General features: G+C 38.7%; 1 protein-coding gene across 2 annotated transcripts in view; it reads left to right on the top strand.

Annotated features, from left to right (window-relative positions):
- Positions 1 to 4,841: 4,841 nt before the first annotated feature.
- coro2aa (coronin 2Aa) overlaps positions 4,842 to 26,444 on the top strand; it is a 41,894-nt gene continuing 20,291 nt past the window's right edge. The window contains exons 1-2 of one of the 2 annotated variants that reach the window (XM_051383789.1): positions 4,843 to 5,132; positions 24,353 to 24,428. Coding sequence is in view for 1 of the 2 variants with exons in the window: in XM_051383788.1 (XP_051239748.1) it covers positions 5,118 to 5,132 (15 nt within the window). In the remaining variant the exon portion in view is untranslated. Of the gene's footprint in view, positions 5,133 to 24,352; positions 24,429 to 26,444 lie in introns of both variants that reach the window. The other variant, XM_051383788.1, reaches the window with a different exon arrangement.

The following is a 26,444-nucleotide window of genomic DNA, read 5'->3' as shown; positions in this document are numbered from 1 at the left end:
CAGCTGGATACGAACTGGAGACGTTGTGCTTTATGGTCATCATAAACCCAGTCGTTTTCAGTGCACATTGGCACAATAGACCTTTTTCACAGCAGCCATTTTGACATTAAATAGTAGGGTGAACACAGGTGTTACCAATGATAATGATTATGGTTGTGTTCCATTTAGTGTAGCAGGGCCTTTCCAGTCAGCCAACATGCACCATAGCAGCACCTGGACTCCTTGTTGGATCTTATCACGTCAAAATGGCTGCTGTGAAAAAGGTCTATTTGGTCAGTTCTTGTGAAGAACTGTGGTTTGATACGCAGCCCTATTAGACATTACGATTATAGGTTGACAAAAAGACACAGATAAACCAACATCGACACTAAACGCCAGAAAAAATACAGCCAAACCTGACGAGGAGTTGTGTTCTCTGCTCTGTTACAATATGGCGCTCTTTTATATTCAGCATTTTAACTGTCACCAAATCCTAAAAAGGAGGCCATCCAGGCAGGGGAGCCAGACCTTGTAAACATTTGGAGGTTAGCTCAAACCTAGGGGGTTCTGGGAGGATGCTTCCCAGGGAGATTTTTTTCCCAATTATACAAGCTAAATGCACTATTTTTCAAGCCAGTAGAGATAATAGATTGACTCCAAATCTGTCCATTATTTGGGTAAAACATAGTTTCCTAGGGGGAAAAAGATCCTGTAGAGATTACATCCTATTTAGTATCTAATTGTCCAACTGTCTTCATCATTCTGAAACTTTAACACAACAAATGTTCAGACTAACACAGTTTCACTCCTGCTGACTAAAGAAAGTCACAAATTGTCTGATTATTATATTATTATTATTATAAGTTACACAACATAGGTAGGGTAGCAATTTAGTGTGAACAGCATTATTCATCCTGAAACCTATTTTTGTTCCACTATGCTGAGTAAAGTTCACAGAATTTACCTTTATGACCTTCGTCATGTCCATAGACCATTAGCTAGTTAATTTACTGAGTCACGACTGAATAAACAACGGCACACACAAAACAACGACCCGCCATGACAAAGTTAGAGTGGACCTATAATAGATTGTGATATTTCCCCCAGTAACAGAAATGGTCCAGTCAGAGAGACTGAAGGGACATCACACTAAGTTTAATTTATTTAAAAGCATAAAATATTCATATTCTGCTTTATATATGCTAATTTTCTTCCACTTCCTGAGTATAATTTGTCATCTGGGTCCAGCCCTTCATTAAAAGCTGAATAACTGATAATTGAATAACTTACAGTTTCCTAAAACATAATGTTTTGGACACCATACAAACTAATAGTGACCTCGCCAATATAAGAGTGAATCGTTGGTCCACAGTGCACGTATACGTCTACAATTGTTACCTAAAGGGAGACCAACACCAATATTTCATCATATGAGCCTGACCTTTAAGTCTGTTGATATTATTCTACAGATTTCATCCCAGTCATGTTCACCAAATAAGTCTTTTTATGATCAATGATTAAACAATGTTTAAAATGATGGCTGCAGGTTGAAAAAGTGATTAAGATGACACAAACAATTCAGACTTCTCACTGGACATCTTGACAAAGAGCTTGGCAACATTATGAGTAGGTACTGATAAGACTAATAGTCTCATTTGCATACGAGCAGTTTCTAACTGAATTATCTCTGAAAGACACAAAGTTTCTGGCTCCGTTTGTCAGAAAAAGCTCCTCTGAGGATCGTTGAGGCTGCACGAACAAACCCCACGGCTGTGTTCTTGAAGGCATTTGTGTTTGTTTTACACTCCAGGGAGAATTCAGAAGCCAGACAACTTGTCCGAGCAGTTCAGCTATTTGACCACAGAGCCTCAGGGGCAGGAGGAGACCGGTTACATCACTAACACTTTTTTAAAAGTAAAACCACGCCTAAAGGTGCTGGAAGCAGCCTGAAGACTTCTCATGTAGAAAACATCTCGTTTGCCATGTTTCCACACTGCCCTACCCAGATGACGAGGCTTACCCCTGGGCCTGACAGGCCAGTGACGGACTCAGCCTGTTTGAGGAGCAGGGGCAGAAAAAAGGCCTCTCTAGGGAGGGAACTTCATTGTTTGTCCACTGGAAAGGAACCCTAGAGCTGAGGTTCCCAAGCTTGGGGTCGCCAAAGCTTCACACGGAGCCGCAAGGCCTTCTTGATTTTAAGGGTTGTAAGAAAACTTCAAAAATATACACAGTAGGTCTCAACATTGCATTCATTTCTGTGAGGAAAACTAAATGAAATAGTTATTTCTTATGTTATTATTTAAGATATAAACAGGATAAGAGCACGCTGAAGCCTTACTCTATAAAAAGGGGCTCGTCCTGCATTAGGAAAGTTCAAAGAACCAAATAAAACTAACAGAATATTGAGAAGAAAACACTGAATCTGTCGAAAAAGAAGCCTATTAAGTATGTATGATTGTTAAAAATAAAAAAATACTCTTGTGATGGCTGTGTTTCAACACCAGGGGGCAACAAACACCCTCAAATAAAGATGTGCACCAAACATCACTCACATAAGGACATATTATATGTTCTTTAAATGTTCTGACTGTTTACATTTAGGGATCTAATAGTAAGTATTTAAGCAAAAGAAACTTTGTTTAGCTTTTACTTTTTCTCACCTGGAGCTGAGAATCTACATTTGATTGTCTAGAAATGATCTCTCTTTGAGTGAATGTGGTTTGTTTCGTTCACCATCAGTTAAGGCAGCTGTCCACACACACAAAGCCAACAACATATGGAATCCATGCAAAGTACTATGATATGTATCACACAGTTACACCCGTTTCAGGGCCCTGAGGCAAAACTGATCTGTGAGGCTCTAACAGTCCTTCCCGGGTTTTTTTTAAGGGATTGTTGCGGCCTAAAAAGGCTCATTGATGGCAGCTTTTCTGAAAACTAGTGATGCATGTTACAATGTTTTGAGGCGCTTTTTTTTAAAATAAATTGTGGGAAAAAATGGAAACAACTTCAACTTTTATGTATAATTCATTAAAAATCAAAGACAACTTTTTCCAGTGAGAATAAACTTGTTATTAGTTTGGCGACGAATGGCTCAATGATTTTTACATGGGGGACTGCTTTGATTGATAAAACTCACAGGAAACTACAATGTTTGGTCAAATTTGTGGAAAAGTTGTGATTATTGGATAGTATAATACCCAACAAAGAGTTTACACACACAGTAAAGGCTACACATGACAGCTTCATTCAGAGTTTTTTCCCAAACATCTCACTAGCAAAGACTAACTTTCTTTCAAATATGATAATGTTCCTTATGGGTGAAAATGACATATTTCTTAGAGCATTAAGAAACCTTTAATATCTTTAAGGTGTCTGATATTATTTAGGTAAATGTAATCGATTAGAACTTTTGACCGTTTTTTTTTCTTCCTGCACAAAGATTTCAATTGTTTTAATTAATTGTTTGATCTTAGGATGGCAAGGTTCCTTTATTTATGTAGCTCTTCATTTCATTACAAAGAAAATCATTGTGCTTTACACTAAAGTGCACACAACAACAAATGACAGGAGACTGATTAAACCATTAAACAAATAAAATATATAAGAACAAACAACACTGACAAACGTAAATGTAAAAATAAACAAAACTCAATAAACAATGTATGTACTTTAGAGATTGTTTTGTTTTGGGTTTAATCTTACTGGCATCTACATCACATTATATACATGATATTAATAAAACAATCAAATAAAACATGTGTTAATTGCAGTAAACACATATTCCACAAGACTGAAACATGACACAAATGACCATTCATTTAAAGTGAAGTCACTTTGAACCTTTATGATGTAAAATAATGATAAATACAGAGAAGACACTTTAACACTGTTTATATTGTAGAAGTTTCCTCAAATCTCATGTTAGACACTGAATCTGACTATTTTTAAATCTATAAATATTGACACAAAAGAAATGTCTTTCATTCACAAGAAACTAAAACTGATAACCCGCAATAAAAACATATTTAACACAGAAGGACAACCAACTGCGGCCCCTGGGGACCTCAAGAATAAACTACAGTGATAAACAACAAAGATTTAAACTTATTTCTTCTCAGAACATTTTTATGTAATATTTGTCATCTGGAAAATGTGTAAAACAAAAATAGGGACACAAAGAAATCAGTGACTGTGAATGATTGACAGAGTGCCTCTAACCCACCCAATAGTGTGTGATACTGTAAATTAGGACCCCTGGCAAACATGAACTCCATCAATAGTTCCATCTGTTAACACTAAATAGGCTGAATTGGGCACTTTGGATTGATCCCAACATGTTAAGCACACATTAATTCAGATAGAGAAAAAAATTAAGAAAAATTAGAATGATATGATAAAGCGTCTGCAGGATGAGCGTGAAATATACACAATATTCATAAGTAGAGTTTATACATAGTTTTGTGAATCTAAAGGAACAAAATGTGAGTAAAACACACATTACAGGACTGCCCCTGTGTAAAGTTCACACACACATGTGGTTAAAACAACCAAAATGGATGCAAAAAAAATGAAAATAAATAAATAAATGAGTTTATATAAGATTTTTTTTTTTTATTTGGCCTCATTTCTGCAGGAGAGAAAAACCTAATATGAAGGCGTTTAAATCGGTGTATCTATGTCGGTTCAGTCAGCTCTTTCATGCTATCTCTCACCCTTTAAATATACAGTATGCTTCAAATCAAACCTGGATCGCCTCGCTCCTCCCTCCCTCCTCTTCCTCCTCCTCCTCCTCCCTCATCGCATCCTGTGCTCGCATCTCTCCTCATCCTCCGCCCTCCTCCTCAGGCTCTTGTTTTTCTTTTTTTCTCTCCCCCCGCCTCACCCTCCCTCCATGCTGACAACGTTATGTACAGGAGGAGGGATAGTCTCTGTCTGTGAGCTTTTTCCTCTCTTTTCCTATTTGGGGGAGTCTCAAGGTCGAGCCCGGGCATCCTGACTTTAAACTGACCACCATGCAACAACCACCGCTGTTATAAAGAGACTCTCCAGCACCACCAACCACCACCAGCAGCACCCACCTCTACTTCACTCTTCAGGGACAAACTACCACCACCTGCCGCCGCACCTCGCACCCTATGACCGTCTCAAAGGTGAGTGTTCCTCCCGGTGTGAACTCCTGCAGCGGGTCGCGGTCGCTTGTCGTTGTTTGCAGTGTTTGTGGCGCTGCAGGATAAACGGATTGTGCCGGTGAGAGTTTTATTTTTAGGCGTTCAACACTTGCAGCGTGGCTCTGAAGCTGCGAGCTCTGCCATGCGGGCTGCACAGCCTCCTCTGACCCGGCCAGCCAAACACACAACTCCAGGTTCCTCCTGTGTGTGTGTGTGTGTGTGTGTGTGTGTGTGTGTGTGTGTGTGTGTGTGTGCAAGGTGCCGATTAATTGTGTGGCAGCATTTAGATTCAGATGCCTTTCCTACAGACTAATGAGCCCCTTTAATGTAGTTTTAACCCCTCTGAAGAGATACAGTATGTTCTGATAGAGCAGTGCACACGGTGTCCCATTTCTAAATGACTTCTTCCTCATTGATATAACTTAGTATTATCTGTGTGAAATATAACTAATGATTGTTTGATTCATTGTTTTGGCTGTAAACTGTCATAAAACTGGTGGAAAATGCTCCATCGTGGTTTCCCAGAGCCCATGTGCAATCTTAAAATATCAAAATAACAGTTCAAACAGTCAAATATATTCAATTTATTATCATATAAGATAAATAAATGGTCACATTTGAGAAGCTGGAACAAGCAAATTATATTTCTGTTTGGAAAAATGATTGAAACTATTACTTAATGTCAATTAATGAATATTCTGTTGATTGACTAATTGATAACAGACATTTTATTTATTTTGTTTGGGGGATTCTCGAAGCTTCACAATATCTCACTGAAGAAAACAACTGAATCTGATTATTTTAGTGGTAATTAACAAAAATCTTTACAAATGAAGATTGACAAGCATTTGTATTATTCACTGGAAACTACTGAAACACAAAGATTCATATGCAGCAGAGAAAAGATGAGTCGATTCTTAGTTGATGAGTTTATTGATAGGAAATTAATCCTGATAACTGAGTAATCATTTATGTGATTTATCAATGCTGTCTAGAGCTTTAAAAATTAGGATTTTCTCTGCTTTGAATACCATTTTTTTGTGTGTTTTTGATAAGTAGTTGGAGAAAACAAACTAGCGCTGCAACTAACTTAATCTGTTCTTGATTTCTCATTTAAAAATTTTGCAAAATGGTCGTTATAATTTCTCAGAGCCAAATGAGAAATCCAAATTTCTTATCCCAACAAAAAATAATGCATTTGCTCTCATGTGTGTTAAAGAAAAGCATAAAATCCTCGTGTTTGAGAGGCTGGAAACAGTTGTCATTAGTGTATAATCACCTAAATATAGAAGTCATTATGTTTTCGTTACCTTAGAATGAGCTTTTTCTATCTTCAGGTCGCCTTCCAAGGAGTCCGCCATGTTTCTACAGTAGCCCAGAATGGACAAACCACTGGCTCTAGATAGGGCCGTTCATATTTTTCACACGTATCATGGCCACCGTAGTTTCTCCTTTGAGCTTGAAAGGGAAGCAACTTAACAATTGAAGAATAATTGATAATCATAATTGTTGCTGATTGATTTTTTTGGCTAATAGATTACTTGACTAATAATTTTAACCTTTTTAATATTTATAATATTAATATTTTTAGGGGTGGAGCATAAAATCCATAAAAATGTTGGTCGACAAGAAATGTAATTCACTGGAAACTACTGGAGCACCATAATATTCATATATAGTGCTGAAACTATTAGTTTATTAATCGACTAGTTGATTCACATTCAGGAAACTAAACAATTAAAAAACCTTATGAATAATGAAAACAATCATTCGATTAATATGTCCCAACATCAACTATATCCAGAATATACGGCGTTGTATCCATTCACCTAATGTCATCTTCATGTCTGCAAACACGCCATTAGTTATTTAGTGAAATCTTTTATTTTTGCTCTGTGGGTGGCTGTATTGTTGTCCGTTCACCAGTTCACCAGATGGTTTGGATCCATTGTTTTTACTCTCTCTTGTCTGGATGGATGTAAACAAACTTAAGACAAAAGAAAAAGCAGTTTGAGAGCGCTGTGTTTAATGACCCGGGTCTAATGGTCACCACATGTGGAACAGTGGGAGAAGTTTAGGACTTGGTGCCAGTTGGCTCCTCTAGTGTGGCATGGCATGGTAGGCAGGTCCATGTGCAGTTTGTTTGGACTGGAGTACAGTTTAATAAAGGAGTGGCCTATTAATCAATATTACTATTAATGAACTTTTTGTTTATTTTTCCTTCTCATAATGTCTGTTTATCAGAAAATATTGTTGTTGCTGTTGATATTTATTTCCCAACTTTAGTTTTTAGTATTCGCCCAAACTGAGCTTCCTGAACTGAGGCCGACAGGTTGCAGAGGGACCCCACCAAAATAAGGAATAATATAAATCAACTGTAATTTCATTAACTGGATATTTATGTGACAAACGTGTGCAAAAATGTGCAAAAAACTCAGTTTTCATAAATTTTTATTCTCTTTCCAAATGCTAACCACAGGTTTAGCGAGGTCAGATACTACAGAAAGGAATAGTTAAGCCTATATATACACACACACACTGATTTACAGCCTCTTCTTTCACAATGCAACCTTATGGGAAAGTGTATTCTTTGGCCGGTGTGCGTCACATGATGGACGCCGTTGCTGTAATTAAACAGTTTGGCCTTTATGTCAAATGGGCTTCAAAGCCCAGCACTCTTCCTCGGGGCTTCGTACAGAAATGTAGAGAAAAGTTTTACTTCTAAAGGTAATTGCTAAAAATCGCGTTGTTGCAAGAAATGGTTACATAACGTAACTCCCCCTAAAACCACAAAGTTTTTTTACCTTTTATATTTGTGTACAGTTTAAATAAATGAGATATTGGGTGTTAATTAGGTCCTTTTAGAGGAACTTTGTACAGAGCCCCTTCTTCCAGTCTTTATGCTATACTAAGCTAATACTGTCAGCAAGCATTATACGTAACACTTCAACACAAGGGTCAAAGGTCAAGTGCTGGCTTTAACATTCACAGTTTACTAACTCTTAAATGCTACTATATGAAAATGTGATGGATGCACGTGTCACTAACATTAGCATACTAGATCACCAGCTCTTCATTCACAAACCTGATGCCTGTAAAACGCTGCGATGTGCGGAGTTTAAGTGTGACAACATGAGTCATGACTTTTGGAAATGTGTGTGTGTGGGGTAGTAGTAGAGGTGTCATGCCAGCACTAGATCTGTCTAAGTAGGCCTGTGATCTACCTAATGGCAAACTCCTGCCAAAATGAGCATTAGACTGATGAGTTTGCTTGTGGGAAACAGAAAACTCCCAGCTAAAAATAAACCTCACCATTGGCTTTAGTACTTTAAACTGAGGTGAAATGACACATCTTCACGGTCTCTAGACATTTTTCTAATGAGGCGTGTTTTGGTATTTAAAGACACTGTACTCTCTTTTTTTATTAATTTCTGCTCTGTCGCCAGTGAAATCTGTCGTGCACTTTCATGTTGGGGCCTTAAATCTCTACCCTTTATCTCTGGCATGTTAAACGCATACCTGAGGTTCTCCAACCTTGTCCATCCTGTGACTTGTGTGGTTTAATATGTAGAAGCTCAGTGTGGTAAGATCAGATTGTTGGTGATCTCCTTCCTGTGAAACAACAGGTTATCTTGTATTATATCTCACCGTCGGTCAAGCCAGAACAGTAACTAGAGCTATGTTTAGGTTTTCTGAGATGATTCACAAACTCGCTGCTGTTTACAGGAATCAAAGTCCTACCTGTGCTAATAACTGTGAAGTGAAGGCGTGCTTTTGAGCAAATAAGCCGTTGAACCTGAGCACCTTATTTGCAATAAGTCTCTGTCATGTTGTTATGAGCAATAAAGTGATCACCAAATATGACGTGTGTGTGTGTGTGTGTGTGTGTGTGTGTGTGTGTGTGTGTGTGTGTGTGTGTGTGTGTGTGTGTGTGTGTGTGTGTGTGTGTGTGTGTGTGTGTGTAAAAACAGTGTGACATGATTAGGATGTACTTACGTCAGAGGCCTGTTGATAGTTACCCTAAGATTGCACAGTAGGATGTGTAGAACTGAAACAGGAACTCCAGAAAAAGAAACCTACAGATACCACAAATTGTTTGGATCCTGGATCTCCTAAGGAAAGATTTGCAGTTTTTTGTGTAGGTCTGCCCCATAATAGTCGACCAAACCATTAACCGATGAGAAGTCGACCCACTTTCCTTTAGATAGTCACTGAAGTAGAAAATAACAATGTTAAACTCCGTCCGGAAGCTGAGCCTTGTCACTGGGAGTAAAGTATCGGGACTGTTGCAACACGGACCTGCATGTGCTAACTTTACTAGTTTCTTAGCTTCTGACTCTACCTGGACTGCGAGCTCCGATCAGGAGAGGAGAGAGTTTGTAGTGACTTAATTTGTTAGGTAACGTTAACGTTATACATCATCCATTCTATCAGGAAGTCCGAGTATTGGTTTTTGTGAAGGTGGAAGTAATTTATACCGTGTTTGGAACAATAAATTATAAACTAAATGTTCATTCTCCTTGCTTGTTGTTCTGATGCAGAATCATTACCGCGTGTTGTGTTAGCTTTTAAGAGGCAGCTGAAAAAATCTATATGTATTTAAAAATATTAAAAGAATAATCACAAACGTGTAGCGACGAGTCGACGAGGAAAATCTTGAGTTGGGGGCGGCTCTGCTTTTTTCTAGTGTTCTCTGACATCTTTGGGTCCATTTAATAGCTGATCTAGAGCTTTTAATCACATCACTTCATTGGTTTGTAACTGAGAAGATGTTAAAGTGTTCAGTAAAAATGGAAATGAGAACCTCTACCTTTCTGTGACTCCTGGGGATGCTCCATACGCTGGATGAGAATCATGTGCTAGAAAGCTCCAAAACAACAACTAAATGGATGTTGGGGTGAGATTCTTTTGTCAATAATGAACTTTGAAGTGGTTGTTCAGACATTTAAAGACATCTGCTTGTGCTCTGAGAAGCTGTAACAGGATTATTTCACTATTTTAGTGACATTTTATAAACAAACAACAGAGAAAATATACTGATTAATTGAACATGATTTTTAGTTACTGTAAGGCCTTGTATGGGTTTGATGTATTTTCACTTGTCAATAAGTCGAAGGCGAATGCCTCGACAGTGTACATGCAGCTCTCCTCAGCGCTGTTTGCACTGCAGAATGTCTCAACTTTGTGGCATTTTGATGGATCATTAGGAGTGACTCCTCACAGAAGTGATGAAACCAATTACAGGGTGGTAAGTCATTATGTAACCTGGTCCGGCTGTTGAGATGGGTGTGGGTGTGTGTGTCTGTGTGTCTGTGTCCAGAATGCTAATTACAACTCAAGATGATGTATAATCAATTAGTTTTTAGATTGGTCTATAAAAGGTCAAAGAACACTTATTACTTTGGTTTATGACTAATGAGAGAGAGAGAGAGAGAGAGCGTCTCGTTTCGCAATGAGTGGAATAATAAAACTATTCTATTCTATGTGTAACAAATTTAATCAGATGACGGATTTTAAAAACTCATACGACGGACTTGATATGCAAACACCTTCAGTCTTGTTTTTCAGTCAAAGGACCAGTGTGTAGGATTTAGTGGCATCTAGCAGTTTTTTTGCAGATTGAAACTCCCTTGCTTCACCCTTCCCGTTCCAAGAGCAAAGGAGAAACTACGGTGGCTGCGAAAAGCACAAAAATCTATCTCTAGCCAGTGTTTGGTTTGTCTATTTTGGGCTAGTTCAGTGAAAATGACCATTGCAGCTTTAAAAAACTCAAACCATCTTCAGATTGTATTTTTTGTCCAACTAAAGTCCAAACCCCACAGATGTTAAATGTACAACAATATAAAACAGAGAAACATATCATATGACATATATCCTCACATTTAAGTAGCCGTAACCAAAGTTTATGTGTGTACTCGAGTCCTCTAACAGTAGCTGAAACTGTACGTGTGCGCCATGATTTCCTGTTTGCCCTTATGTTGGATTATATCACTGATTTAGTAACAAGTTATAAATGGCCTGAAGGTGAATGAGCTCATCTCACATGTCCTCTTTTGCTTCCCTAACAGAGTCAAACTAGACATTGTGCCTTTAGGTGGTGGTGGAGAACCTGATGTTGCCTCATACATGACTATACCTCCAGAACAAAGCCTGCAGGGGCCTTAAGTCTCTGACTCCACCACCACCACTCCCCCCTGTGGTTCACTCAACACCAAACCTAATGAAGGCCTGCCTCTCTGCCCAGCAGGGCCGAGATGACTTCATGGTGTTTGTGCCCTGTTATTCAAACAGATACCGTCTTTTACAGACTTTGTCAGGGTTCTTATACAAATTATTATATTCTCTAGAAACTTGTTAAATAATACTGAATAATCTTGTTCTGTTCAAATGTACAATCCCTAATTTTAGAATAAAATCTGAACAGTGATCGCTCCATTTATTGACAATTACACAAGAAAATGTAGTGTAACAATAGCACAAGTAAGAAAAGAGTCATAAAGTCAGCAAACTGACTCTGTAAAGTCTGTTAATTAATCAATATTCATACTTACATTAGCTTACATTACCCACCATTAGTGCTCATACTGACCAGAGCCAATGAGCATGTGGGCAGTTTAAATGCTGCTCTAGGGCTGCAAATACAATTATCTTCACTACTGAATATTCACTCAGAGCTTACAGTGACGTCTTTCTTGTTTTGTCTGACCAACGGTTTAAAAGGTTGTAACATTGAGGAGGATCTATTACTATGTTTTCAATCGTGTGTAATCACCTGAATAAAATAATTGTTGTGTCTTCGTTGCCTTAAAATAAGTTGTTTATATCTACAGACGCCGCGGGTCTCCTTCCATGTTGAGCCGCCATGTTTCTACAGTAGTCCAGAAAGGACAAACCAAACACTGGCTCTAGATGTGGGCATTTTGCGCACATTTTGCAGCCTCCATAGTTTCTCCTTCCCGCTTGGAAGAGTTGTGATCTGCATCTTTATCTCTAGATGCCACTACATCCTCCACAGTGGATCTTTCAAATCTCGTAATATTCAATGTTATAAAACTGAGGGGAGAAAAAAAAGCAAATTCTTACATTTGAGAAGCTTCTGACAAATGACTCTAACCTCTTTTTAATGATTGTTTATCAGAGTAGTTGCTGATCAATCGTTTCACCTCTGTATTATCTGATTCCTCGCTTACCTCTTCTTTTCCAGTGAGATAAACTCTACTTTGTTCGCCGCTGTGTGAGCGTTGATTGACGTGATAATTACCCCTCATTATCACTCCAGATGTTTAAATTTTAAGTGGACATCTGACACTGTTGTAATTAAATCTAATCTTTAAATCTACAGCGAAATGTTTAAAGATGGATTTTTTTATATTTGTTGTTTATTACTTGGTGCTTGATGGACTCAAGGCAGCAACCAAACAGATTCAAACAAATCTGCCATATTTAAGTGCACAGGCTTTAGGAAACAATCTGCTGGTGGGCGTTAAGGATGATTACTGTACTTGTCCTGACAATGGTTTGGAAATCCTAAAATGCTCTTATGTAACTGGAGAGTCTGCACGTGACCGCAGAACCTCTCGCTGTCATTGTCACACACAGTCCGCCCAAAGACCACCAGCTTCCCCCAACAAACCAGCTCCTGCTGTTTCTTGTCACTGCAGGGCAGGTTCATTTACACAGCAAAGCCTAATGACTTCTTTAACAATAGCTTTAAAAGACCTGTTTGTATTCCCAGTCTCCTCTTTACTGTTACATCACTGTCACTCAGATCAGTCATGGCAGGTTGTGCTGCACGTTTCTGACATGACAGCTGTCCGACTGTTCGAGGATTATCTGGTGCTGCTCCCACGTGGGGCAAACAAGGAGGGGATTACTTAAAAAAATAGAGAGAGAGGGTGAGAGTCTTTGGATTTGTGCAGTGTGGAGCTCAGGGTGCTCTTGTAGTCTGTCAGGCTGCAGGAAGGTGACACTGTGAAGGCCACAGGAAGGAGGAAGGCTCAGTGCTCCATTAGGGCGCAAATGTGTGAACCAAAATAAAAATCTGACACTGCTGGTAATGTTCTGTAGCTTTCTAGCACTCATGTATTAACTTTACATTTCAGTCATAGAAAAATAAATACCTGGCAATCTTTGATCTTTGTTCCATCCTGATATGCCATTTTTAAAAACTTACTGCTGTTACAAAGATGCCCAAAATGGTATACGACACCTCCTCACTTGTTCTATACGACACAAGAAATATTTAGAACTATTTTTATATGAAAATAATTATTTAAGGATACACTCGACTCACAATTCAATACAATTCACAATACTGGGTTCATAATATGATTTTCTCACAATATTTAAAACAAAATGAGATTGAAGACAAAGTGTGAGTGAAAAAGGCAAAATTCTGCAAAATTTATATATTCAATTGTTTAATCAAAATTATAGAAACCTTTCTGTTTTTAAAACAGTTACAGTTACAGTTACAAATGGGGTAAATAAACACTGGAATAAATGCACAAATGATGTGATACACAGATATATTTCCATAAGCATACTATTGGATCTTTATGATACATGCCCTTTTTTGTGATATTTACATTAAATACATTTATAATGAAAATTTCTAATTATCATCGGGTATCGGATTTATAAACTGGTTGTTAAAGGTTTCATGTTTTTATGAGCTGTGAACACTTGAAGAAAATATATTGTTGTATTTACAGTTTAAGTTTTATAGGCCTACATATGCAAAACGATCCAGTATTTCACAAGAAAATAGCAAAGCTAAGAGTTGTGTTTTTTTTTTTTTTATCTTTCCTTGTTAATCATCTTGTGACCCTGAGGTTGGGAACCACTGTCTTAGAGCGTTTATGTGATCAATGTTCAAATTGATTTTCTCTTCTGCAGCTACAGGATGTGTTTATTTAAATAGCACTGTTTCAGTGTTTGCTCCTGTTGTTTCTGGAATCAGGGGGTCTTAATCGTGAGCCAGATGGGTCAGCAGTGTCTGTTTCATTATTCATGAAGCGGAGTAGATGGCCTCTTACACTAGTGTGTGTGTGTGTGTGTGTGTGTTCACCATATTGATTCCAGCGCCCTAAAGTATCTCTAATGGTTGTTCCTCATGAAAAATGCTGTCAGAGCGAATGAATGCTTGCCCCTTGACAAGGAAAGTAGAAACTATGTACATTTGTTTGTTAGACTCAACAACAGCTGTCTTATGAATGCTGTTCACGGATGGATTTCCAAGTTAATATATTGTATATTGTGGGTTAAACGCTTTAACGTAAAATACAAGATTCTTTATAGTATGTGTGTGGGTCAAAGGAGCTCATGTTATTTATAAAATAGGGAGGGCAATACTGGTCAACCACTGGTGCAGACTGAAATATCTTGGATTTTTTGAGAGATTTGTGCAGACATTCATGGTCCCCAGTGGGTGAATCTGCAAGTTTAGTGGTTTTTAGTGAATGTCTTGACTGCTGTTGGATGGATTGCCTTGAAATTGGTGTAGCTGTTCATGTTCCCTTCACTTTTGTAATGTCTTCTTGTCATTTGTTTAATCTATTGCCTCCACTGGGTCCAAAAGTTTTAATTTAATACCTACAATTGGAAATCAGCCTTAGCTTGGTTTTAGTGCTAATTTGCATGCTTACACGCAAAACCAAGATGGTGAACATGGTAAACGTTACACCTGCTACACATCAGAATGTTAGTTTGTTATTGTGAACGTGCTAGCATGCCGATGTTGGCTTACAGCACTTATCTTATAATATAGTAATGGTCCGCTCCTCTGAGTTATTTTCCCCCCGTGTTGAGAAACACTTAGCATTAGCTGGTCGGCGAGCTGCACATTCTGTGTGTCGAGTATCACAACCCGTTAATGCAGTTAGCTGATGGAGGTGATCTGATTAACAGTGGCAGGGCGTGCACTGCAGCAGTACGCCGTCTGTATTGTTTACAGAGAGAGGCTGAGCCTATATAAAGGCAAGCTAATCCCCTTGAGTCACAGAAAGTGAAACTCACCTTGACTACAGTTACTATGGTTAGGATGGGTGGATGGCTTTAGCTGATGAGGCTCACTGACACTATTAATTCAAGTGATAAAGATTCCTGTGACATGGTTGGTCTGCTCTGAGGAACAAGCTCACTGCCTTTGCTGAATAATTGATCATCCTTCAGACAATTTGTCATTTAATATTTATTACATTTATTTGTCAAATAGTATATTCTGCAATAAAAATGCATCTATTTACCATATTAATTCCCAAGGCAGCACTTCTTGATCTAATTTTAGAACATAAAACCTAATTTTGTGTGCTGCTGCACATATTTTCCCTCTTTCTTTTTCTCTGATGTTGAATATTTTTAATTGTGTCAGTAGCTTGTGCTGCAAAGGCAGTCTGCAGAGCAGCTTGGCTTAGTTGTAATTAATACAGAAACCCTCTGGAGGCTACGACCTGAGACACACTCTTGCCTCTACGCTATGATGTGACATGATCCATAATTAGAATTACCTCTTATGATGTGGGAGAGATTTTAATCTTTTTTTTTTTTTTTCAATTTTAAGGGTCTTACTGTTTCTTAATAGGACGGCTCCTCATACAGCTGAGACCTTTGGCACATGACAATATTTGATATGCTTCCTTTTTGTTTTTCTGAGATCATTCTTATTGATTGATTTCTGTCCCGTGGAATGAAGAGAAACATTTTCATATGCAACAAAAAATATATTGAGTTCTTTCCCTGTTGTTGATTTCCTTGTTCATTTCTTATTAAGTGCAGCTGAAGTAACCACATGCTGTAGTCAGAGCTATGATATCTAAAGAGACTTCAACAGCAGGGGTGTGGCACAAGAGACGCACTGAATTATGCACGGGCGGCAAGAAGTGTCCAGTCATTTCCAATTTACACAATTCCAACACTGTTCATGGACCCCAGTATGCAAAAATATTCAAATACACTTGGCGAAAATAACAAATTTATACCCCATGCAAAAGAATTTAATGGTTATTGCCCCAAAACTGCATAAGAATTGCATAAAGGAGACACTGTAGGTTCCCATAGAACCCATTTTCATTTAGATATCTTGAGGTCAGAGGTCAAGGGAGCCCTTTGAAATTGACCATGTCTTTTTGATATGATACTGGTATTTTAACTCTAGCTTTAAAAAGAGCTCGCTATAGCCTCTGAAAGACAGTGCGGCGTGGGAGAGGTCAGGATAATGCGGTGGCACTTGGGGAGGCCGGTCCGTGAGACGTCTGCTTTAACATAACCTGCAGACTTCAGCAGGCCCAGTTTACTACCTAAATACCTACTATGCTAACATAGTGTTACTTACAAAGCCAAGGAGGGCTAATTATGTTTGGGGGGTTTTGGAAGTTTACAGTATCAACCCCATACACACTCATCGCATTTGCCAAATGTAGGTCTCACTTGTAACTTGATTTCACCGAGGGATCAATAAAGTCTTACGTTCATGCACACATTTTAATTTATCTTTGAATTGTTGTGGAGTAGAAGTATAAAGTAGCAGAAAATGGAAATACTGATGTTAAGCGGGTCAAGCAAAATTGTACTTGACTCAATGTACACAGTTACTTTCCACGCCTGCATGTATGTAGCGATCAGATACATATTTAAGACCCTTTTCCTGTGTTATTGTTTCAAAAGTCAGCAGATCTTTCAACCAGTTTACTGAGCCAACGTGAATTGGCCAGCTACCTACAGTACGGTACATTTCCGCAACTAAAACCAACAGTGACTGGCTGTAAATAAGAAGGCTGCTTTTGTTTGCTTTTCACCTGAAATCAAGGAGGCCATTGTTTTCAAAATTACTAAGAATTTTCTGGGGTAAATGTACCGCTGTAAACTGCCAACTCCATTTAGCTAGAATGGAAATCTTGACCGGCATACAAGTGGTGAGGAGAGCAGGGCAGCACTTCCTGGTTTGACAGTTGATCTTGAGTTGGACGGACTCACTGAGAATGACCCATCAGTGACAAGGTAGCCACGCCCTAAAGCACACCCGGGATAATTAAAGAGCCATTGTTTTTAAAAATTACAAAGAATTTTGAGGTGTAAATCCAACGCCTGTATCACTGTAAACTGCAGACGCCGCTTGACTGGCATAGCAACAGTAACTAAGGTGGGGAGGGGCTTACTCTGCAGTCATTTGATATGAAATTACACAGACACCTTCCTAAGAAACTACAGTTGCACATCCTTCTTGGAAATAATATGTTGAGAGTATTATTTTAGTTTTACATTTGGCAAACAAATCATCAAGAGGGAAGTGCTCCTGCTAAGTGCCTGAGGTGTACCTGTATGTGGAGCGCTCTCTCGCTCTCGCTCTCTCTTACTTTGTGTGTTGTGATCATTATGTGCAACACAACCTCCATCCAGCATGTCTTGAGGCTGGACCCTCTTACCGTAAACCAGTAAAGGAATTGATTTGGTTTCCAGCTCGTCAAACCCAGCTGCTGTTTGTTGTAGTACTCCTGCCAGACGTCTGTGTGTTTGTCTCAAAGATTACATTCTTCCTGCCTATAATCATCATAGCTGTATGTGTGAAAACAGAGAGAAGGTGCACGTAAATGAGTCACTATATTACCCATTTTAACTTATGTGATTTTTGATCTTTAAAGTTTTATTTTATTTTATGTGAATTCAGGCGTTATTGGCTGTACGAGCCGTCTTTCGCTGCCAAAGTTGATGTAAGCAGGTAAGTAAGGCTATGAAATCACTCAATGGGAACAGTTTCAAACAGCTGTGTTAATGGAGATATTGGCATGAATCAGACATGAAAGAATGAGGTGCACTGCACAGGCATGCTAACATGTGAGTCATTTAACATTCACAGTAACAGGAGGTGAGATAAACATCACACAATGTACTTCAGTCGTGCATATGATGAAATGTGGCTTTCATTTGGAACCAGCAACATAGTTTTAAAATGACCATTGATCATCTCATCATCACTTCCTGTCTTGTCTTCCTAAATGCAATCACATTTCTGTCTGTGATCTGCTTGAATGGATCACAACTCATTCGGTCATCACGTCTGACCTGATTAAAAAAGGAGCATATTTTCAAGTAGAAGTACTCAAACACAGTGAATATAGAAGCTGGAAAGAAACGCCAAAAACCGTTCCTCAAGTTTAGACTGGCAACGATGTAACCCAGTGATTGTATCAGTACAGTCACACCTTAACCTGTTGAGACTGCTGTTGAGTAGATTTTGATCTGATCTGAAACATGTTGTACCTTCATTTTGTGTGTGTTACTCTGGTTCATTACATAAGCTTCTTCTCACAGTTTCTTTTTACACTTGCTGTCTATTTCAGTCCTGTACCAGTTGCGTATTTAGAGCATGGCTCGGCAACGTGGACATGGTCACGTTATATGTAGTTTTATATTGAAATATCCATATTGATATTAGGTATTCTTGAAATTTGATTGAGAAGAGTTTATAGATATAGTTTAGTCTATTTTTGGCTAATCCTGTGAATGTAATACCTACAAAAAATATCAAGGGGATTTTGTTACGTAATGTAAAAATTCTGTGTATCCAGTATTTTCAGTGCTTTTTCTGTCATGCTCACCTTTTTCTGAGGCTACTCTATCTTCCTAACTGACAAACATTTTTATCAGATGATGTATAAGAGTACTGGGGAACTAGTAAAAGAACGAGCCAACGTGAACATTTCAAGATCACAAGCTGCTTCTGTCTCATTTGATTCTGTTGCACAAACTGCAAGACACAAAGCTCTCCAGCGACAATGAAGAACTCAAGATGTTTGCTTGTCGAGCATCGCCTGTTTCTTCCCTACTTAACATTGCTGTCTGAAAGATTGCCTGCAAAGCCTCCAGTGCCTCCCAGTTGGGCCCTCCACACAAACATTATAGCATAATGTGGTACTGTGGTGCTAGTGAACTTTCTAACATCTCTGAGGCAAATATTTTACTTTTTCTCCACAACATTTGTGTGACAGCTTTAGTTACTAGTTACTTTTCAGATAACATTTTTTTCATACTTTCCTGTCCAGTTAAAACCATGTAAATCCTTTGGTGATTTAAAATTGCTCTGATAAACTGTAGGGTTTAGTGTTCCTTTTATGGGTTGAGAAAATTCTCCTACTTCTTAAGCTAAATACATTATAAAAACTCATCTTGGATTAGCTGAAAAATACATCGTCACAAAGCTGAAAACTGTGTTTTTCTGAGCTCACAAAAAGTTGACTTTATAGAGATTTGTGGTTCTCACGGGATGGCGAAGCTACAAACGTATGATGATTTTAGCAAATATGATTCACTGCTGTAGATTACCAGTACAGTAAAGAAGTTAAAATGAGCACAACCCGAAGTAAGGTTTTGAATAAAGGACGTTCACAGTGTGTATTAGTACTTTTACTGAAGTGATGGATCTGAATACTTATTCCACCACTGATTTTGACACAAATTTATATTGTCAAAGACGTTGGATCTGCATTTCATTAGTCAACAGCAGTGACACTTTTATTGTCCCCAGGTGCTTTTATTGAAGATGTTGGAGTATGAAATTGACATTACAATTTACAATAAAGCTCATTGTAAGTAGGGAAAATGTATTTATTATGTTTCCATTACATTAATTGTTAAACTTTGTTCGTTGCTGCCATATTTGAGTGTCTAAATAGCCTTTTTTTCCCTTAAATTGCGTCTTCTTTCATATAAATTGCTCATACGATATGATTTGGAAACGTTTTGCATGTTTTCACTGACTGGCCTGTGGGTCCGGACAGGTGTGGCTCCTCATTTGCACAGTAAATCAACAAAACCAGAGCATACAACAACATGCAAATAAATAACAAATTGGAAAAAAAAAAAAAAAAAAAAGCTTGACCTCTAATTTCCCAGTGTTCCTCAGCACTGATGCTTTAGTGCCATTAAAAAGTGATGCAGAAGGGTTTTATTTCTGCAGTAGGAAGGTGTTGCCCTGACCACTCTTTTAGACATTTATTTGCTCTCTGAATGACCCGTGTAAATTAATCTGTCTTTAATGGAGGTTTTTGTGTACACTGGACTTCAATAGCTCCAGAGGACTTATTCAATCACCCGCTGCACCTGTTCAGTTAAGTATATACTTAAATGGGACTGCACTGTTTGCTCAGTTGTTGAACACTTGACCATTGAAAGCCTATAGTACAGCGCTCAAGTACAAAAAGCCTAAACCCTTTATTACAGCATTTTGGGCCCCAAACTGGAACTCAGGATTTTACTTGCCACTGAAACCAGGTGTTTCACAGTCAAAACACAGTCAGACGGCTAATCAGGAATGACAAAGTGAGGAAGGGAAGGTTACTATGTCTCTAGTGTCAAAGGCTTTGGCCTATTTTCTCACAGCAGCCAGCTATTAGTCTGTGGCCGTGTGATCTGTGATTAGAGAGCAAGTCTTGTGGTTGGAGCTCTTTGGAAGAAGTCACAAGCTTTTAGGACTCATGCCCTGTCCTTATTGATAATTACCACAACAGACACTGGAAATGCCAAGGTTTAATCCAGAGCCAAGAGCTGGAGGAAAGGAAATATAGTGCGTAAAAACATGTGAAGCCTCTGCTGCCAGCAGTAAATCAAAGTTGTCTGTCTGCTTTGATAAAGAGTAGTAGATACATGGGGGCATTGGCCAGTTACTCCCCTGTCTGTCTGATATCTTTGACACACCTTTGGCACAGACATACCGGCTATTAAACGCTAAATTGGAATAGTGCATGCACTGTATCTGTACAATCTGTTCTATTCTGCTTTTTAATTTTTACATATGAATGCTCATTGACTTGATATTAGGGTTAGGCGTGTATGTTTTAATGAATTATCCCAAAAGATTTTTATGTCTGCCTTCGATGAGCCAGCCACTTCCCACATCTGTACCAGTTTGTGTTTCTTATCTCAGAGACAGTGTGTGACCGTTGGACTTTGTTGTGTATTTGGGGGAGATTGTTTGTGGCCGGTTTTATCAGTAGAGTATACGTGTGTGGGTGTGTGCATCTGTGAGTGTGTCTGGTTGGTAAGCACATTTTCTCAGTCACTCAGGTAAAATTTTTAGCTGGAACCCTTCTGGGATTACAATTACTGCCATAAAGGATCAACAGTGTACAGTGGTTAAAATTCATCTGATTAAGCCACACCTTCAGAATCCTGATGATACAGATTTTATTGTTTTCTAACTATATGTTTGAATAAAACTATGTGAAGTCACAGATAATGCTTGTAGGCCCTTCCCCCTTTAAAATCAGATTTTCAGTGAGCACAGAGAAACTTTCCTTTTTGAGCAGATAAATGTGAAAACATCCTTCTAGTGTCAAACTCTGCACAAACATCATTCAAACATCACACTGTAGCAACTAGAGGTAAAACATATTTTTGAAAGGAGAGACTTTAAACTGTAAAATTGTTTAGATGCTTCAAGTACAATTTTTCTTTTTTAATTGTAGCAACGTTACCTTTACTTAGATCATTCATTCAACCTTCATTTAAACAGGGAGGTCCAATGAGTGCAGCTCACTCTCCTTTTAATGGGTGCCCTGTGTACACGCAATGAAAGCAAAGGACAATAATCCAACAGTTAAACAAACATAATTTCATTTCATTTTATGTTGATTCTGGCAGCCCCTGTGGACAAAAGTGGTAGTGCCTCATTTCATTGATTTCAAGGGGAATCTGACCCGGTGGCAGGCATTAAGAATAACTAAATAGAAAATCCAATCTTTACACTGATGGTCTCGTTGGCTTATCTAGGTCATAGAGAGACATCAGTGTTACATTTAGACTGTTTCATAACTAGTTAAAAACTGCTTGTCGTAGGTTTAAGGTTGAAGATAAAAACTGGCCACTTCCCTTAGTTATTACGTCCAAACTAGTTAGTTTATGTTTAAGTAATCGTGGTGCTTAAGTTACAAACTAACTAGTTAGTTACTGAACCTTTAGTGTCGACTTTACACCATAACTTAGGAGAGAACTTACACATAGCCGGTTGCAACCCAGTCCTGTTAACCTGAAACATCTGACCTTACTAACATCTAACCATTACAGGTAGAGGAAAAAATAGTCACGATGACCCGAATACTTTACAACTGGCATGCAGGGTTGCACGTTTGTGCAATAACAACGATCGATCAGCCCCCTCGGTTACATCCCTGTTTGACCATGTGAAGGCCAGTTGACAGTGGCCAGCTTTTTTCACCCCCGTCCTCTTATCGACCTGTTAGCCTCTCCTAGCCTCTAGTGCTAATGTTACATTACATAATGCCTCTGTTTGCCTTGGAGTGATAACCACTGCCATCCAACTGAAGCCATGTGAACGGTTGAATGGGTTTTGGGCATTGTGCCAAACAATCTAGCCGATCTAATTTTGAGTGCAGGTCACATCTCTTTGCTTTTACTTGAAAGGTTCTTAGTCTGAGGAGAGTCAGATCGAACTTCACAGAGGACAGATGGTTTGACAGGGACCGCCAGAGATTATAACATTAAGTGGAAATATTAGTTTGGTGTGCTTGTGTAGTGGAGAACATCTAGTCTTCACTCTTAATTCAACTTATGAACGAATGGGGGGAAAAGTACCTTTTTGTTTCTGAAAATGTGTCCAACTTAAGCCTCTTTCAGATCTACATCTGAAACTTTGCTTAATCAGACAGGATGCAGTATAAAGGTGACAGAGGAGGGAGAGAAAGGGGATGACATGCAACAAAAGTCCCTGGTCAGACTTAAACCTGGGATGTTGGATTTACATAATTAGCATCTTTTAAAAGGGCATCCTTCTGATTTTACACATGAAGTTCAGTTTACTTACCTGTTTGGGCAACAAGTGTACACCAGAAAGCCTCCATTACAAACTGGGAATGTTTGAAAGATGTGTACATTTATCAGTTGGAGTGGGTCTAAAAAAAGATGCTATTGAGATGCATTATGGAGTAGGATCCAGTGTCTTTTGGAGCTTAACCCGTACTAGGGACTAAAAGTCTGCTTCTTCCATTTGAACAGTTTTTTTTTTCTAAGAGTTTAGACGATTTATTCTATTAATTTATTAGTCAATCAAAAGAAAGGTAATCTGGAATTATTTGCTTGTACCATCAATTGTGAGGGGTTGCAGTTTTTTTTACATTTGACAGTGAATGAAATATCTAAAGACATCACTTTGGACTTTGTGATTTCACTATTGAGAATTCATTGACTAAACGAAACGGGAAAGAAAATAGGAGAATAATCTATAATGAACTATTTGGTTAGTAGCCGTACTTGCAAGTTCCCAGCTTTTTGGAAGTACAATACTAAATTACTGGCCTGTTGTCCTGTACTTCTGATAAATGAATACTTGAACTGTACTTTCATTTCCATCAGTAACTTTGGGGCAACTTAGTACTGCACAGTGGAGCCACTCAAAGACACTCATGCTGTTTTTAATTGATTTTATTCCCTGTTTGATGTTTTTATAAGCTGTCTTTGCCCGATAGAAAGAACTTTGCAACTCTTGTGTTTGAAATTTGCCAAGCAAAAAAAAACTTGCCTTGCCTTGGAAATACTTCCATCAGACCTTCTAGGAATTGACATTTATAGCTAAGGAGAGAGCTACAAAAGAGATGAATGTAATGTGTTTTTATTAGCTACAAATTTAGTGAAAAAAGAGACATCTGACAAAGTAGGTTATTCATTATTGAGCAACAAGGGTGAAAAGGAGCGTCTTTTCCTTCTCCTTAAAGATCGAGCAAGGAATTCTGATTGAGCAAACACTGTGGAGGAGTGACGAGAGGGAGCGGCGCTCAGAGATTACCTGCTGCTCGCTCTCTCTCTCTCTCCCTCTCTCTCTCCCTCCTTATAGTCACCTCCCTCTAAGGGAGTGTACACACACACACACACACACACACTCTTGCGCTCTCCTCCTGCCTGTTCACACACGCGCTCGGCTTCATGCTGCACACACACACACTGTCTCCTCTGACCGTCTGTGTGGACTGTGCACATCAAAGAAGAAGCTTAGTTAGGACTCTGCACGGACAGCATAGGAAGATTTTGGACTGTGTGTGTGTGTGTGTGTGTTGCTGTATGTGTGTGTGTGGGTGTGTGGGTGTGTGTGTAGAAGCAGTGCTGACCCATGTGTTTGAGATAAAGCAAGACAAGTGACTTTTTTTTTCTTTTTTTTTTTTTTTTATTATTTTTTTTGTTTTTGGCTTGCCACTCAGACAACAGATCCATCTCTGTATCACTCAAGGACCCACTACTCCTTCTTCTTGTGCCAGTGACGACTCACTTGTCAGGGTGAGTGCTGCTCAACTCTCAGTTTGACTTTCTCACACTCCCTCCTGCTCACTTGCACGCTTTTTTCCTTCTCTTCCGTGTTGTCTCTCTCTTGATCTCTTTCATGTCCTGCTCTCTCGGATCTGTCTCTGCAATTTGACATTCTATTATTGATCTTTTACTCTTTAGACCTCTGTCCACAACTGTGTGTCTCTGTGTGTGTGTGTGTGTGTGTGTGTGTGTGTGTGTGTGTGTGTGTGTGTGTGTGTGTGTGTGTGTGTGTGTGTGCGCGCTCACTTTTCCCCCTGGGCATTCAAAGTCTGTGCATGTGCATGAGACAGGCTTGAACAAGATGAAACAAAAATCTTTCCTAACAGAAGCCTTGCCTGCATCTGTGCATATTTGACAAACTATTTCTATAAAAACTTTCCATGCACAGGACAGATTTATCTGACAGCAGACTTGTACTCCTTTTCAGTTAATTATCCTATTGCTCAAACTTGGACAAGTAGCCACTCATTCGCTGCCATAAGCGTGGAAGTATTTTCTATTTTTACAAAAAAAAAAGTAAATATGAAACTGAAGCTGTTCCACGACAGTGAAAATGACATCATCCACCATCCCAGTCAAGTCATCTCTACCCACAGATGGCTATTTATGGTGGTGTCCACCCTTCAAAACACTACCATTCACTGAAATATGCGCCTTGTGGTTTGAATTGCAGTCTGTTTGAGGTCTTTTCATTAAGCCTGGTATCCTGTTTCTCACGTCAAGGTTTATGAACCTATAAGCGTGCAGTGGTTTTCATCCCAGCTGTGGAAGCGAAGGCTAGAGCTCGAACCTCAATACTTCTTCAATACGGACCAAACTGTGTGTGTAGCCTCCAGTGAAGTTGTCATTGAATGCTTCGTCAGATTATTAGGCTTCTTTACTTTTCCTTTGTTGAAGTTTTACATTTAAATGAGGAAATATTTGATCAAAGTTCAATATTTAAAGGACCAATGTGTCAGTGGCAGAGAGTTGCAGTTTGCAACTCCCTCACTTCACCTTCCCCTTTCAAGCACATAGGAGAGAATATGGTGGCCACGAAACATGACAGGTTTGTCCGTTCTAGGCTACTGTAGAGTGGGTAAAAATTGAAAAAAAGGGTTAAACACATTTATATTCCAATCATTACAGTATTGAAAAAAGTATTGTTTGGTACTTGTACAACTCTCTGGTTTCATACCGATGTACAAACACACAGCCTCACTGTGTGTGTTTTAGTATCTGTTTACATTGAGGCTTTTTGTGCATAAGTGAATCCGTGATTTGTATCTTATTGTTTTGCAAATTACATTTGCATGTTCTTTAATAGCTAATGGACAATTATGTACTCTCGTCAATGATTTAATGTGATACCTGCCTCCCTGAAGCTTCAAGAGATGGCTGTGTTTTGTTTTGATTTCTGATTCATCTTTACAACCTTCACACATCAAATCACCACAAATTCCAGTTCATTACATTTGGGTCTTATTTTAACAGGTTTAGTGGTTACGTCCATCAATAATAATAATAACAGCACAAGTTAATTGCTGAGATCTGAGAATGTTGCTAGAAACAAGTCAGACTTTGCAAGAAACACATGCAGTCAGATAATTAAAGCAAAAGGTAACGATTATTATACAAACTCTCTGGTGTAAACAGCCATCACAGTTTACACACCCACTCTCTTCAGACAGTTTTAAACAGTGTTTGATTTTATTGCAAAAAAAATCTGGCATTTTAGGGAGCAACAATCCCCCCAAAAAGTCAGTGAAATCCTGGAGGGACTGCCTAGAATATATTAGTGTCTTATTTTGTCTTTGAAATAGGCTGAAGGAAAAAAATATTTGTAATACTTAGTTTATCATACTGACCGTGGCATACAGATTCACATAGTCTGCCGAGGGACAGAGAAAATCAGTACGAACCTGATTAGGAACTCATTGGTTTTCCAAAACAACCCAATTTTTGTCTATGATTCTGAAGACAATGTAAGTCCCCAAAGTATTTTCC

The sequence above is a fragment of the Dicentrarchus labrax genome, unplaced genomic scaffold, assembly GCF_905237075.1.
Source record: "Dicentrarchus labrax unplaced genomic scaffold, dlabrax2021, whole genome shotgun sequence".
NCBI lineage: Eukaryota > Metazoa > Chordata > Actinopteri > Moronidae > Dicentrarchus > Dicentrarchus labrax.
The sequence above is the reverse complement of the archived record's forward strand: the minus strand, read 5'-3'. Positions and strand labels throughout refer to the sequence as shown.